The sequence below is a fragment of the Geotrypetes seraphini genome, chromosome 4, assembly GCF_902459505.1.
Source record: "Geotrypetes seraphini chromosome 4, aGeoSer1.1, whole genome shotgun sequence".
NCBI classification, from domain to species: Eukaryota; Metazoa; Chordata; class Amphibia; order Gymnophiona; family Dermophiidae; genus Geotrypetes; species Geotrypetes seraphini.
In genome coordinates, this window is record NC_047087.1 from 85,432,769 (window position 1) to 85,449,307 (window position 16,539).

At 41.3% G+C, this 16,539-nt stretch overlaps 1 protein-coding gene across 2 annotated transcripts in view; it reads right to left on the reverse strand.

Annotated features, from left to right (window-relative positions):
- SAMSN1 (SAM domain, SH3 domain and nuclear localization signals 1) overlaps nt 1–16,539 on the reverse strand; it is a 497,953-nt gene that overhangs the window by 47,940 nt on the left and 433,474 nt on the right. The window contains exon 1 of one of the 2 annotated variants that reach the window (XM_033941848.1): nt 12,384–12,484. The exons of the other annotated variant lie outside the window; for it this stretch is intronic. Within the exon in view, the coding sequence (XP_033797739.1) occupies nt 12,384–12,440 (57 nt within the window). The 5' untranslated portion in view covers nt 12,441–12,484. Of the gene's footprint in view, nt 1–12,383; nt 12,485–16,539 lie in introns of those variants that run through there. 2 annotated transcript variants of the gene reach the window in all.

Here is a 16,539-nt window from a genome sequence, read left to right on the forward strand (position 1 = left end):
AAATGTGTGGGGGCGAAATGTGTGGGGGCGAAAAATACCTGGGGGTGAAATGTGGGGGGCGAAATGTGAGGGGCGAATTGCTGGGGGCGAAATGTGGGGGGCGAAACTTCCGTGAACCCCATAATCATGGCTTCTCCCTAGAATTTCTATTTTATATTTGGCTTTGCATGAGTGCTATTATTTCCTGTAGAGTTTACGTGTTAAACAAGTCTTCAGCTTGTCATACCTGAAGCTTTGCAAATGTAACTCTGGTCCTGCTCAAACAAGGAGAGTCTGAGAAGGAGATCAATGTTCAAGTTCAAGTTCAATTTATTTAATATACAGCAAATATATAACCAAAGTTAAAATCTAAGCAGTTTACAATGAATATAAATTGGGGAGGTAAAACAATGCAAAAACAAACTCCATTACATTTAAAGGAAAAAAACAAGGTTAGATTACATTAAAATTTGTGAGGGAAAATTAGGGAAAGGAAAAAAGAAAAGGGGAAGCCGTAATATAACCTACTTAATAAAGAAAAAGTAAAAAGAATTTAGAGTATATATATTTAAAAAAAAACTATGAGCAAAATACTTGAGAGAAGTAGAACGCCTTTAATTGAGCTTTGAATGTAGGGAACAATTTTTCTTCACGGAGATACATGGAAAAGGTTCCCAAAAATAGGTACCATATTTGAGAATAAAGAATTTCTGTGTATATCAAGAAATAACTGCCTAAAAGAAGGAACACACAAAAGATGTTGATTTGATGAATGAAGTGATCTCCGTGCAGTATAATGAACCCAAAAACTGTGCAAGAAAGAAGTAAGTCCAGAGGACATAACTAAAAAAGTGATTATATTATATTTGTAGAGAATTCGGTAGGCTACAGGATGAATACATGTTCTGCTTTAAGAAGTGGAGTCACATGGTCGAATTTTGAACATCCATATAATAATCTAACCGCAGTGTTTTGCACCAACTGTACACGATGTAACTGATAATTTGGCAGACCAATCAAAATTGAATTATAGTAACCTAGTTTTGATAAAACTAGAAATTGAATCAACATACAAAGGGAACTCTGTTGAAGAAATAAACGAACAGAACAAATTTGTCGTAGAGCAGAAAATGAAGAAACAGCTTTAGAAATATGAATATGAAAACGTGGAAGGGCATAATAATTAAAAAAAAAATAAAATCTAAGTGCCCTTTTGGCCTAAGGCCCTAAACATTGAAAGTAGAAGCAGGGAAAATGTCCATTATCAAAAAAAGTCCAAAAGGAGTTATTTTTAAATAATGGCCTGCCTCTATGTTCAGTTGTTTAAACGTCCAGACCACCACTACGTCTAAACTTACACCATATAATCAACCTAAAAAAAGTCTAAGTCCCAAACTCCCAAAACAAGGGCTTTTAGGCGAAGGAGGGGCCAGTCCTTCACCTAAAAGCTGGATTCTGTAACCGGTGTCTGTCAAAAAGAACCACCGGCTACAGAATCCCCACCCCCACCCCCACCCCAGCAACAATCGGGCCAGGAGGGAGCCCACGCCCTCCTGGCCCAGCGACTGCCAACACCCCCACCCCGACAGCGATCAGGCCAGGAGGGAGCCCAAGCCCTCCTGTCCCAGGCAACCCCCACCCCGCCGACTATGATCCGGCCAGGAGGGAGCCCAAGCCCTCCTGGCCCAGTGACCACCCTACCCCACCGACTACGATACAGACAGGAGGGATCCCAGGCCCTCCTGCCCTGGGCGCACCCCACTCTCATGATCACCCCCCCTGAACCCCCAATTGGCCACCCACCTACTGACCCTGCAACCTTCTGCCGACCCCTAGACCCCCCCACCTCCCCTCCCCGTACCTGTAAAAAAAGTTGGATGGACAAATGGGTCCCAAGCCCGTCCATCTGGCAGGCTCGCCATCCATCGAATGGCGGGCCTTAGGGCCTGATTGGCCCAGGCGGCTCAAACCCCGCCCACAGGTGGGGCCTGAGGCGCCTGGGCCAACCAGAATCGGCCAAAAGGCTCCATGGTCTGGACATCTCTTCCCCATCACCCTCACCTTCCCGGTCTCATTTCAACATCCAAATGTTCCTTTTCAGAGGGGCTCCTGTGCAGCAACCATTTTCACAAGCTGCCGGCAGCTGTCCCAAAGCTTTCTCTCTGCCGCAATCCTGCAACTTCCTGTTTCCGCCTGGGCAGATCATGACAAAGGAAAAGCTTTGGGGCAGCTGCTGGCAGCTTGTGAGAATGGCTACCATGCTGGGGCCCCTCTGAAAAGGAACATTTGAACATTCAAAGGAAACCAGAAAGTGAAGGTATGCGAAGGAGATGAACAGAAGGGGAAGAGATGTCTGGACCGCAGGTCTCCCTAGAGCTGTGGGGCCCAGGGTAGTGCCTTAATTTCCCTCCCTTATCACCAACCCTATCTGTGAGACTAGGGTTACCATATTTTATGACAAAGTGCCGGGTTTTGAAAAGCCATCCGGCCTCCCGGATATGTCCTCAAAAGGAGGACATGTCTGGGGAAATCCTTTCATCCAAGAAATTGTCTGATGAGAGTGAAGTGTAAATAGTTATTAATTTTGCTCCAGTAAAAAGAAAATATTTGAAAACCTATCCTCAGACTGTGTGGACTCTCATGGATGTTGGCTGATGGGAGCGTAAGGGAAGCGTAAGGGAAGGGAATAACCCTCTGGCCTACTGGGATTAATCTGGCCCTGGCCTGTACTCTATTCCAACTTGACTTGTATTTTTGTGAACTCCGGTCAGCGTGCCAACCCAGAAGAGCAGGGTTGTGGGGCCAGGGTTACACAAGTTAAGCAGGCAAATAAGTTAAGAACATAAGAAGAATAGAATTGCCATACTGGGACATACCGAAGGTCCGTCAAGCCCAGTATCCTGTTTCCATCAGTGGCCAACCCAGGTCCCAAGCACCTAGCTAGATCCCAAGCAGCAAAACAGATTCTGCTCAGTCTTCACCCGCGAGGCGCCAGGACTCAGCCCTCAGCTACAGACAAGGGTTGACGCAGATAACCTGTTTAGTAATTTCGAGTTTACACCCAGCGGTGTCTACTGCGAGCTGTCAAAGCTTAAGGTTAACAAGGCAATGGGGCCTGACAACCTATACCCCAGGGTGCTCAGGGAGTTGTGTGATGTCTTGGCGGAACCGCTATCCGCACTCTTCAATCTCTCCCTTAGTACGGGTAACGTCCCGTTGGACTGGAAGACGGCTAACGTCATTCCACTCCACAAGAAAGGCTCCAAGATGGAGACAGCAAACTACAGACCGGTGAGTCTCACATCAATAGTGTGCAAACTAATGGAAACTCTAATCAAACGCCAATTGGATACGATCCTGAACGAGGAGAATCTACGGGATCCCCGTAAACATGGATTTACTAAGGGGAGATCCTGCCAATCCAACTTGATCAGCTTCTTTGACTGGGTGACGAGGAAGCTGGATGTTGGGGAGTCCCTGGACATCGTATACCTGGACTTCAGTAAAGCATTCGATAGCGTACCACTCCGCAGGTTGCTGAGCAAGATGAGTTCTATAGGATTGGGCGACACATTGACGAAATGGGTTGGGAACTGGCTTGGAGGTAGGCTTCAGAGGATAGTGGTGAACGGCACCCCCTCCGAAATGAGGGAGGTAATCAGTGGAGTGCCGCAAGGCTCGGTCCTGGGCCCGATCCTATTCAACATCTTTATAAGAGACTTGGCAGAAGGGCTGCGAGGTAAAATAACATTATTCACCGATGACGCCAAACTAAGCAATGTAGTGGACAAAAGCACAACAGACATAAATTCAATGTCCGACAACATGATGCACGACCTACTCCTACTGGAGCGCTGGTCTAGGTCCTGGCAACTCAGCTTCAATGCCAAAAAATGCAAAGTCATGCACCTGGGCAGCCATAATCCATGCAAGACTTACACCCTTAATGGCGAGATCCTAACAAGAACTGAAGCAGAACGAGACTTAGGGGTGATCGTCAGTGAGAACATGAAGACTGCCAATCAAGTGGAGCAAGCTTCATCCAAGGCAAGGCAAATCATAGGTTGCATACGCAGGAGTTTCGTCAGCTGTAAGCCTGAAGTCATTATGCCATTGTATAGATCCATGGTGAGGCCCCACCTGTAATACTGTGTGCAATTCTGGAGGCCTCATTACCGTAAGGATGTGCTGAGACTGGAGTCGGCCAGAGAATGGCCACCCGGATGGTTTCGGGACTCAAGGATCTCCCGTACGAGGAACGGCTGGATAAGTTGCAGCTGTACTCACTCGAGGAACGCAGAGAGAGGGGTGACATGATCGAGACATTCAAGTATTTTACGGGCCGCATCGAGGTGGAAGAAGATATCTTTTTTTTCAAGGGTCCCACGGCAACAAGGGGGCATCCGTGGAAAATCAGGGGCGGGAAACTGCACGGGGACACCAGGAAATTCTTTTTCACTGAAAGGGTGGTTGATCGCTGGAATAGTTTTCCACTTCAGGTTATTGAGGCCAGCAGCGTGCCTGATTTTAAGGCCAAATGGGATAGACACGTGGGATCTATTCACAGAGAAAGGTAGGGGAGGGTCATTGGGGTGGGCAGACTAGATGGGCCGTGGCCCTTATCTGCCGTCTATTTCTATGTTTCTATATTCTATGCCACTTAATCTAGGAATAAGCAGTGGATTTCCCCAAGCCATCTCAATAATGGCCTATGGACTTCTCTTTTAGGAATTTATCCAAACCTTTCTTAAACCCTGCTAAGCTAACTGAGTTCACCACATCCTCTGGAGCATTTCTCATAAACAGAAGCCTAAATAAGCATCAGCAGTTAAGAGTCCTGTATAAGAAAGCAAAGTGAGCCTGCAGTCCTCTTTTGCAGTTGCTCAGAGAGGAAGTGGACAGTAAAAATATCTAAAAGGGACATTTTACTTTATGTTTAGATCATGTTCTTAAAGCATACATTTAGTGTAATATCTGCAGTGTTATACAGAAGTGCCCCTCCTCTCCTAGAAGGACAGAACATATTGTTCTTACTTTAAGCAGAAGATATTTAATGTACTGTACCCTATTTTTCATGCTGCACTTTAAAGTAATTTCAGTTGTTAACACATGCTGACATTTATTTCAGTTGGATTACTCAATTTGTTCATGGCTTCCTCTTCCTTTGTGAAATTGGATATGGCAGTGGATTGTTCCCCATGTGACAGGGGAAGGGGGGAATGTAAATTACTTTATTGTTTGGAATAAAAGTGCCTACTCATGATAAACCTCTTAGTACTCTATGGGGCTCATGACTTTCCAAAAATGGCACAAAGGGGCTGATTTTATAAAAGGCACCTAACTTAATTGGTAAAATACCCTTACCAGCCCCAATAATTGGTTAAAAAAAATTTAATTGGGTGATAGGTGCCTATCAAGTTCTATAAAAGATAGGTGCCTATTGCAATGCATTTAGTGTCGCATTTGGTGTTTCTATGGGTGGAGCGTGTGTTAGGCACTGCTAAGCGTGATTCTCCAAAAACTTAGGCACCTAAATTGAAGGCCTTTAAAACCCTCACCTATGTTTTTACATAGGCGCTGATAGCTGCGATCCTGTAAACAGCGCCTATGTGTGACTGACATGCTGCCGATGCCTTTTTATAGGCGCCGGCTGATTTGGGCGCCGTTTATAGAATCAGCCCCAAAGTATATTATGTTTTTACAAATTTAGTCAATAGGCTCCAAATTTTATTAAATACCTCACTAAAACCCCTACACTCTGCGTTAATTTGTTAAATTTGTAAAAACATAATAATGTATGTTCATCATATCTCTTCTTTTCTTTGGTTTATTTATCTTTACACATCCAGGGGGGTGGGGGGTTGGAGGGAAGGGAATAAATATTGATAGTGATATTTGGGTAATTTTATTCTTCATTTGTATTATATATTAGGATATATTATGATATTATTATATGTAGGAAAATGAAATTATTGAATGATATTTATGTTACCTGTATAGATAATAGTGTATGTTACCTGTATAGATAATAGCCTTCAAGATCCTTCACGGCATCCTCCCTCCCGTTATTCCACTCTTTTGGAATTCCTCAAACCCTAATTCCGCCAGATTCTCCCCAAAATTGAAACTATCTTTCCCTTCTACAAAAAGTATATCCCGCGCAGGAAAACTAGGAACATCCCTCCCCTTTAGAACCACAGAACTCTGGAATAACCTCACATCCCCGGCTCAGAAATTCCAGCTCCCTTCAACTCTTCCGCAAACACCTGAAAACTTGGCTCTTCTCAAAAATCTAATACCTCCCGCTCTCTCGTACCCTGGCCACTCTTTACCCTCTTAGTTCCTTTCCTTTAACCCTTCATTGGAGTTCTTTTCTATCCTAACTCTGTAAACCGTGCCGAGCTCTGCGCTTGCAGAGATGGTGCAGTATACAAACCTAAGGTTTAGTTTAGTTTAGTAATATGTGTAATATCTACTGTTATTTCATTTGTATGACACTGTTTTTGATTAAAATGGGCATTTTTTTTTTCTTTTGTAAAAATGGTCAAATCACTATTTTCAAAACTCATTTTAAAGACATTTTTGATGAAGTTCATTTAAATCTCAAAGGGGCGTGTTGGAGGTGTATTGTGGATGAGACTAGAATGGGCTTCTGATTTGGACATTTTTCTGCGATAATGAAACATTCTGAAAATGGCTAGGGCAAAAAATAGGATATATTTGATAAGACCTATTTCAATAATGATTAAGGGGGGTCAATTAGGGGCACTAATTGATTTAGTGCACGCTAACCACATAAGCATGCACTAACGATTAGCATGCGCTAAATGCTAAGCCACTTATAGGAATAAAATGGGCATCTTAGTGCACTAATCATTAGCACGCACTAACTTTATTAGTGCACGCGCTAAATTGGTTAGCACCCTTTAGTGAATTCCCCCCTAAGTCCAAACAAGAGATGACAAAAGCTGTCCAAACAAGAGATGACCACCGGAGGGATAAAAGCATGAATCCCTCTTAATTCCCCAGTCATCATTGATCCCCTTCCAACTTTCTGAGAGCTGAAAGTGGCAGTACATATCAGGCTCCTTGACAGCTGCACATATAATGGACAGAGCAGCCTTGAGTAACCTATTAGTCAGTGCAGTGGACATTAGAGAAGGGGATTCAAGTCCATATCCCACTCTAATTGGTACACTTGTGGTGGAAAGAGTGAGCACCCCAAAAACCACAAAATTCCTACTAACCCATATATTGGTGACACTTGCAGGCATAAGGGCTATTGTGATATACAGTTGGGTACAGTCCTTGTTTTTTGCTTTTTGTGGAGGGCTCATTATACAATATAATGGGATTATAATGCGATGCGCTCTTGGGACCTTTTATGTGAAGTTCACTACAGTACCCCCTAGGCTGCCCACTGTTCTTCTGGGATGTCTGTGTGACCGGTCTAGTAAGACTGCTGGTCCCCAGACATCCTAATGGCTTGTTTATGAGCACTTGACATATTGGACCAGATTCTCAAAATGGTACCGTTCGTAGCAGTTGCCTATAAAAATGGTGCTGATTGCGTGTCAATAATGCATGGTGCTGTTTTGAGAATCGCGACTATTGCAACGGTAGGTATTGGAAATGTAGGCCTGGGTTTTAAAGGCCTACATTTCCGGTTCTTATCTTTGACGTGAATTGTGACTGTGGAGGCACCTAAGGTCACTTCTGGCGTTAACCATGTCTTCGGTGATCATAGGCATCCTAAGGCACCTCCGTAGTTAGAAGAAAGGCACCATTGCTAGAGGCGCCTCCATTTTTTTAAAATGAGTAAATAATTGATTTTAAATGACATAGTCAATTACCACAATGATTAAAATCAATCAAGCCAATAAAGTTAGGTGGTGGTACAGCATGTACCACTACCTAACTTTTACAAAACCCCTCATTTTACAAAACCATAGCGCGCTTTTTAGCTCCGGCCATGGCGGTATCAGCTGCAACGCTCATAGAATTCCTATGAGCGGCGGAGCTGTTGCTACCACGGTTGGTGCTAAAAACCACACTACAGTTTTGGGGGGTTAGTACGCCGTTTGTAGAATCCAGGCCTTATTGTTTGAAAAGATAGATGTTTTTTCTGGTTTGAAAATGATCTCGTTTGGCACTAGATGATCATTTTCAAACCAGAAAAAATATCTTGACATTAGATTTTTGGCCTTTATTTATTTTTTATTTTTTTGCCAAACATCCAAAATCAGATTTGGATGCTATGAAAATGCTCCTTTATATCAATTAGGACTGTTTTTCAAATTGGTAGGAGGGTGGCACTATCCCCTGGATTCTATGTAGGTTGCCAAAATTTGGGCACTCCAATTTGTGCATAGATCCCAGATCTGCAGGCAAACTAATTACAGTAATTAATAAATTGTTAACAATCAATAATTGATGTTAATTGGCACTCATTTGGGTTTACCTGTGGATCTGCCCTAAGAACTATTCTATGAAATGTGCTTCTATATTTTATAGTGTGCAACTCAAAAAGGGGTGTGGCCATGGGAGGGGCATGAGCGGGTCAGGGAAGCTCCTAGAATAGGGTCATTTACATGCCTAGCTGCCACTAGTTGAATGCCAGTATTTACACCATTTCATCAGGCATATCTGTTGCACCTTAAATTAGATGTTTTGTGCAGAACTTTGAGTTCCATTTATAGAATTCTCCTATAAGCATTAAAGAAGACACCGAGTTAAAATTTCTTTGTTAAAACATTGGTTATTTGTTTTGCTTTAAAGAGTTTATTTGATGTAGGTATTTGTGGTGTAGCCAGCTGGTCACTTTATTGGAATCTGTCTTCAACTGCTCTAGTAGAGCGGACTGAAATGTCTATATTAAATTAAACAGAACAAAAGTTTTGCAGGAATCACACTACACTGTAGAATCTTTATTGACCGATATTACACATGAAAAGGGGAAGAGAACTACAGCTGGGGTGTATTACTGTCTGCCTGACCAGGATAACAAAAAATGTTAGGAAGTCAAATAAAAGGAAAAGGTGGGTTGGTGGGGGGAGGGGAATGTATTATTGTTTGCTTTACTTAATACTTAATTATCTATATTATTGAAATTAAATATGTACTTCTTCTTCTATTAATTATGGGGGGGGGGGAGAAAATGAGATGTTATCAGAAATTAAGGAAGCTAACAAAATTTAGCAATATGAAAATAAGGGGTAATTTAAATTACCAAAAAACCCCAAGAAAAATGATGCCAGAGCACCACACTGCTACATGTAAGAATCAACAGATCCTTAGTGGGCACAATTCCAAGAAAACAACCCCCAACAGCACAAAATTGTGTGTGGGGGTGGGGGAGACCTCAGTTACAAAAAAAAAAAACTTCCACAGAATTGTAGTGTTTCTTCCAATCGATGTTCATATATCATATAATGACAATCAGTCATTAAATATTAGCGTGCAGCAGTGGTCTCAAACTCAAACCCTTTCCAGGGCCACATTTTGGATTTGTAGGTACTTGGAGGGCCTCAGAAAAAAAAATAGGTGAATGTCTTATTAAAGAAATGACAATTTTGCATGAGGTAAAACTCTTCATAGTTTATAAATATTTCCTTTTGACTAAGTCTTAATAATAATATTGTAATTTATAGCTAAAGAGACGCATGATCAAGAAACTGTTTTATTTTATTTTTGTGATTATAATAAACATACCGAAAGCCTCAAACTAGTACCTGGCGGGCCGCATGTGGCCCCCGGGCCGTGACTTTGAGACCACTGGCGTGCATCATAATCTGTACCTTCCAAATCGAATAGTCTCAGTGGGATTCAGTCACAAATAATCCTGGTGTAACTGAGGTCTTTTTTTCTCCACAATGTTGTACTGTTGAGGGTTGTTGATTCTTACATGTAGCAGTGTGGTGCTCTGGAAGTGTCAAGCATATTTTTTCTTGTTTTTTTTTGGGGGGAGGGGTTATTGAAGATTATGCCACTTATTTATATATAGTAATTTAAATTACTCCCAAGAATTGACTGAGTAAATTCAATATCAGAACAAACTACGGAGGTAAGGTAAAGTAAGATGAAATACACGGCTGCTTCATGGAACAGTTGGTTCAGGAACCGACAAGAAGCTATTTTTTTATTTTTTTTATTTTATTTATAACCCACTTTTCCCAAAGCGGCTCACAAGCATAAACATACAAAATAAAAAATACATAAAATACATTTAAAACAATAGCACAAATAAGTGACCAGCTCTTACATCTAAACAGCTGTCTTAATTTTAGAATGGTTAGGAAACATTGGGCTGACAACAGCAAATCCGCGATCAGCTGAGCGACTGCAGCAGGTAACCCCTGAACCCCACCGCAAGTAGGTCAGTAGGAGGGATGCCAAGCATAACAGAGTACTATGTAAGTTACATGTGTAAGTGGCATTATTGCCCATGCCCCTCTCATGCTTCACCCATGTGTGTGCCCTCTTGCCCTTATGTGCTGTGATACATGTGACCTTACAGAACAGTGCTTAGTCACTGCTGCCATTTACATACATGAGCAAAAATGCTGACATTCTGTACATTTATATGCACACATGCCGCTGGATTCCACGTAGTGCGGCCAAAGTTGTGCATGCAAATCTGTGCACATTGCCGAATTACATGTTCAACTTATTTGATTAACAAGCTAATCAGTGCCGATAATTGGCAGTTAACAAGTAATAATTGGCCCTAATTAGAAATTGCGCGCACAAATTTTGAAGAGTGGTGCATGAAAAGTCTAATGTACATATTCTCAAAAGGGGGTATGGTCACGGGAAGAGCATAGGGACATCGTGGGTATTTCTAAACGTTAGGTGCGATCCCCAAACTGCGCACAACTTGGATGCAGGTATTTAGGCCTGATTTTCATTGGCCTACATGGGCGCAACTAAATGTGGGCGCTAAGCATGAATTTATAAACTACGCCTAAATTCAGAGGCGACTTGTAGAATCATGCTAAGTGTCATCCTTATCAGTGCTGATGTTGTAGGCGTCATATATAGAAATATTGTCCATGGTGCATAAATGCAGGTGCCCAGTTATAGAACTAAACTAATAGAACACCTGAAAATTCAGCCCCAACGCGTGAGCGGACTGCTGGGCACGAAGGACCACTGGTCTGACCCAGCAGCGGCAATTCTTATGTTCTTATGGTCTGAATAGTGGTGTGCAGGAGTGTCATTGTTCTGTCCAGCTACAAAAAGAACTGGTGCTATTCTGCTACTATCTGTATAGCTAAGCAGTTTAATTTCGGACAACAAAAAGACTATGCTAAATTTAACCCGCTAAGATTATAAACAGCAGTTGAATATCACCCCGGTGATATCAGCACTCATATCTATTATTACCCCTACTATATGTACAGCAACGCTGAATATACATGACTGATTTTAAGTATTGTAGTCAGTGTTTTAAAAGAAAGCACTGACCACAGGTTTTAAATATTGACCCATAAAACTCCACAGAGCCCATGCACCCAGAAATCTATGTGCGGTCAACTATTATTCTGATCGATGTCAGACTGAGTGCAGATGACCATATGTACATACACAGAACTATGCCAATTAGTATATTTAGGTTCATTGCATTTTATTCATAGTTTAGGAATAAGTGATATTGATTATTTAATCCTGCTCAATTGATAAAACTCCTTCTTACCAAAAATCTGTCTTGTATATGAGGGGCCACTGAAAAATTCTCAGCCCAACCAAGAAACGAATGATGTGGCGCCATGAAACTTATTCCCCACTTTTCTCGACACTTTTCATTTCATATCATTGAAATGAAAAGTGTCAAGAAAAATGTGGAATAACTTGTAAGTTTCATGGCTCCACATCATTCTCTTCCTGGTTGGGCTGAGAACTTTTCAGTGGCTCCTCGTAAAAGTCATTGTTAGGCTTTTATCCAGGACATAGAAGAGTTGAATGTGACTACTGTGAAGCAATTTTTTTTTTTTTGCTTCTGGACTAATCTGCTATCACATACTTTTCAATTGCATGAAGAATTTCACAATAAGAATTTCTTCCTGCTAGTAGTTTTCCATCTTAGACCAAGGAAATAATCTGCATTAGAACACCAAGCTGAACAGTCACAAAAGCAGTGTGCTAATTATGGATGTTATTTATTAATCTAATTTTTTATATATATCTTAACCTGTCCACCACAGGCAATTCAGATTTTATGCCATCAAACAATATAGTTTTTTCAGAATACAATGTTAATATATTTTATTAATTTACTAGGTTTTGTACACCATGTTTTGTGGTGAGCTTGTTATTGATATTGTGAATGTGGACTATAAGATATTTAAATAAATACTCTAAAATATCTTTTATTTTAACCATTCTGTAAGTAAATAATCCCTTACCTTTGGCTTTTGACTTTTTTCCTTTTCTGAAACATTTGAAGGCTTTCTCTTCAGCATGTTTAAATGTGATTTATCCAGACCACAGTGTCCTTATCTATTACTAAAACTGAGCCTATGTACAGAGGAAGCTGTCGAATAAAAGGTACTGCCCCAGCTTCCTAATTCTGGGCCGGATATGACAAGCTATGCTGCAACTCTTATGAGGGGGTGGGGGTGGGGAGGATTCTGTCCCAGAAATTGCAGAAAAAAACCTCAAGAACCTCAACAAATCTTTAATCTACTAACTTAAAAATACATTTTCTTTTTTGGTTTTGGATAAAGTACGGTGTGCGAGTCCACTTTAAACGACATAAATAGACATAAAACAAAACAAGGAAAATAAGATATCTTTTTTTTTTTTACTAACAAAACATTTTTTGACTACCTATCGAAGGCCAGAACCAATGGTGTATCTAGGATTGATGGGTTCTAGGCAGAAAAATTAAGATGGTCCCCTATAATCCCATATTTCCCCAGGTGGTGGGGTTGAAAGCAGCAGGGCCATAGCAAACTAGAAATGTGCACTGTGTGACCCTTCCCTGACCTCCCCCCAAACCCCGTCCCCCTTCCACAAGTCCTCCCAAAGAATATTCCCCAAATACATGCACCCACCAGCACTTGAAGACTGATGCTACTTTATGGTGACTTTGATGCACGTAAGTGGCTCCTACCACTTTTTAGAATTGGCTTTTATATATTAAACCCTACTATAGATAACAAGAGTGGAGGAGTGGAGTGGAAGAATGGCCTAGTGGTTAGTGCTACAGCCCAGTGCTGCCCCTTGTGACCCTGAACAAATCACTTAACACTCCATTGCCTAGGTACATCAAGCAATTGAAAGAAGCAGTGGAAAACAGGGAAGCATAGCAAGAACTGGCCTACAGAGTATCCAAGGGTCGGACACGACTGAATGGATAGCAGTAGTGGTAGTAGTTGGGAGGCACAGATAGATATTGTCCAGGGTAGAAGTAGAGTCACCAATGTTTGTAACGTTCCTATAGAGGAAGCAAGAGCCTAGGAAATCCTTAACATAATTTTTAGTTGTGATGCCAAAAAAAGGTCTTTGATCAGGTGAAAATGGACTTTTCTGTTTCAGGTCCTCCAGCCTTTACAGTGGGCCTACTGTAGCCACGTAGTCAATGGAGTGGTGTTGGAGGCTTTTCCTTTAGTTATAGGCATTAGGTAGGACTGCCCTTTATCCCCAATACTATTCTTGCTTTACTTGGCATCTCTGCTATGCTATCTCCAGAGTAAGAGAGAGATTAGCAGAATTCAAATGGGCCAATGTACACCCAAGTGTTTAGTGTTTGCAGATGATACCATGCTTTAGTTAACTCATTCAAAGTTCTCCATTCCAAAAGTGATAGTTGAATTTCAAACATTTGGGAACCTATTGGGACTGTGACTAAATTTTCACAAATCAGAAGCAATTCCTGTGCAGCAGGAGCTTAGAACTGGTTAGGAAACAAGTTGACTTCCTTCAAAACTTGGGGGTTAAGGGCTTCTGGGTTAATGTGAGGCCACTAATACAAAATATGCAGACCTTAATGTAAAAATGACAGGCATGTTCGCTACCCCTATAAGAACATAAGAACAGCCTTACTAGATCAGACCAATGGTCCATCAAGCCCAGTAGCCCATTCTCATGGTGGCCAATCCAGGTCACTAGTACCTGGCCAAAATCCAAAGCGAAGCAACATTCCATGCTACCGATCCAGGGCAAGCAGAGGCTTTCCCCATATCTTAATAATAGACTATGGACTTTTCCTCCAGAAATTTGTCCAAACCTTTCTTAAAACCAGCTACACTATCTGCTCTTACCACAACTTCTGACAACGTGTTCCAGAGCTTAAATATTCTCTGAGTGAAAAAAATTTCCCCCTATTGGTTTTAAAAGTAGAAACATAGAAACATGATGGCAGATAAAGGCTAAATGGCCCATCTAGTCTGCCCATCCGCAGTAACCATTATCTCTTTCTCTCTTTGAGAGATCCCACATGTCTATCCCAGGCCCTCTTGAATTCAGACACAGTCTCTCTTTCCACCACCTCTTCCGGGAGACTGTTCCACGCATCTACCACCCTTTCTGTAAAAAAGTATTTCCTCAGATTACTCCGGAGCCTATCACCTCTTAACTTCACCCTATGCCCTCTCATTGCAAAGTTTCCTTTCAAATGAAAGAGACTCGACTCATGCACATTTACAATACGTAAGTATTTCCCTGTAATTTTGAGTGTCCTCTTGTCTTTGTAATTTTTGATGGAGTTGAAAAATCGATCCACCTGTACCTGTTCTACTCCACTCAGGATTTTGTAGACTTCAATCATATCTCCCCTCAGCTGTCTCTTTTCCAAGCTGAAGAGCCGTAACCTTTTTTAGACTTTCCTCATATGAGAGGAGTTCCATCCCCTTTATCATCTTGGTTGCTCTAATGGGGTTAGACCAGGGGTGGGCAACTCCAATCCTCGAGGGCCAGAATCCAGTTGGGTTTTCAGGATTTCCCCAATGAATATGCATTGAAAGCAGTGCACACAAATAGATCTCATGCATATTCATTGGGGAAATCCTGAAAACCCAACTGGATTACAACCCTTGAGGACCGGAGTTGCCCACCCCTGTGTTAGACTAAAGTCCACTCTTAATTCTGCCTTTTATGCATCAGTTCCATATTTATGGAATTCCCTGCCAAATGAATTACGTTGCGAACCTACATACTTAAAATTCAGAGCCTCTTTAAAAACTCATTTATATGAATTGGCATTTTCTTCTTAATTTTAGTGATTTTAGATTCTTATATGCTTTTTTTAAAAAAAAAAAAAAATCTTACATTTTGGATCCCTGGCAACAGACTGAGCCACGACTAATGGACTATTCAAAAAAAAATTTTCTCTCCTTCTCTTATCTGTCCTATAAATATTGCCATTCTTTTCCTTTTAATTTTTGTACACAACACTTAGGGCTCCTTTTACTAAGCTGCACTAAACCTGCGCTATGTGGCTAGAACTAACGCCAGCTCAATGCTGACGTTAAGGTCTAGCGTGCAAGGCAATTCAGCGCACACTAAAACTGCATAGTAAATGAAGCCCTTAGACGTTTGTTTTGATTATGTCCCTGCACGTATTTTATATGTCTTTATGAGATATTGTTTGATGTGTATTATATGTATGTCCTTGGGCAGAACCTTTTGAATTCAGGGAGGCAATTTAATAAATCTGAATAAATAACATTTAAAAAATAACAAACTGAGGCTCAATAAATGAAACACCTAATTGTTGTCCTCAACATTTTATCATATTTTCCATACTATATAAGTAGGGCAAGAGGGCTACATTGATGTAAAGGTTAAATTTATTCAGCAGTTACATACAGTGGATGCAACGAACATGAATGTAGCTTCCTCAAAATGATAGCAACCTTGTAATTTCCAGTCTGTGTCACTGGTGGTTTTATCCGTAGTGTCATTTCTTGTAGTCGGGGAACTAGCAGTGTCTGATGATGTAAATTGCAATATTCTGTCCTGAGATCCTAGAGTCTTGCATTTCACATGTAATAAAGTAAGAGGACAAACTCTAGAGAACCCAACTCCCAGGGGTTTTGAGGATATAAAGAATTATCTTGCGGAATGGCTAGTGCGGTGGATTGTAAACCTTTTTTCCAGGAAATAGAAGAATGAATTATACATTACGTACTTCAGACACACAGGAGGGCTGAAATTACATAACAGGAGTTACAAGCCCCTGCAGTGTAATATCTCCCAGTGAATAACAAAGTTATAATCAGACTTGTGAGAGCTACAAGGGATGGGATGTGCAAATTTGTAATCTCCACTGCTAGCTAAAATGTATTTAGACTTTTTAGCTCAAGTGCTTGTATTATCACAGCTTGATTATGCCAATGTCGTTTATATACTGGTTGTTCTAGATCAGTGTTCTTCAACCTTTTGACACCTATGGACTGGCGGAAATAAAATAATTATTTTGTGAACCAGCACCAGTCCACAGACCGGCAGTTGAAGAACACTGGGCTAAGTTGTGGGCCAGACCCTGCCCATCTCCACCCAATCTCTGTCCCAGACCCACCCCCATAATAGTACTAATTGTAACCATTTTTTCCATTC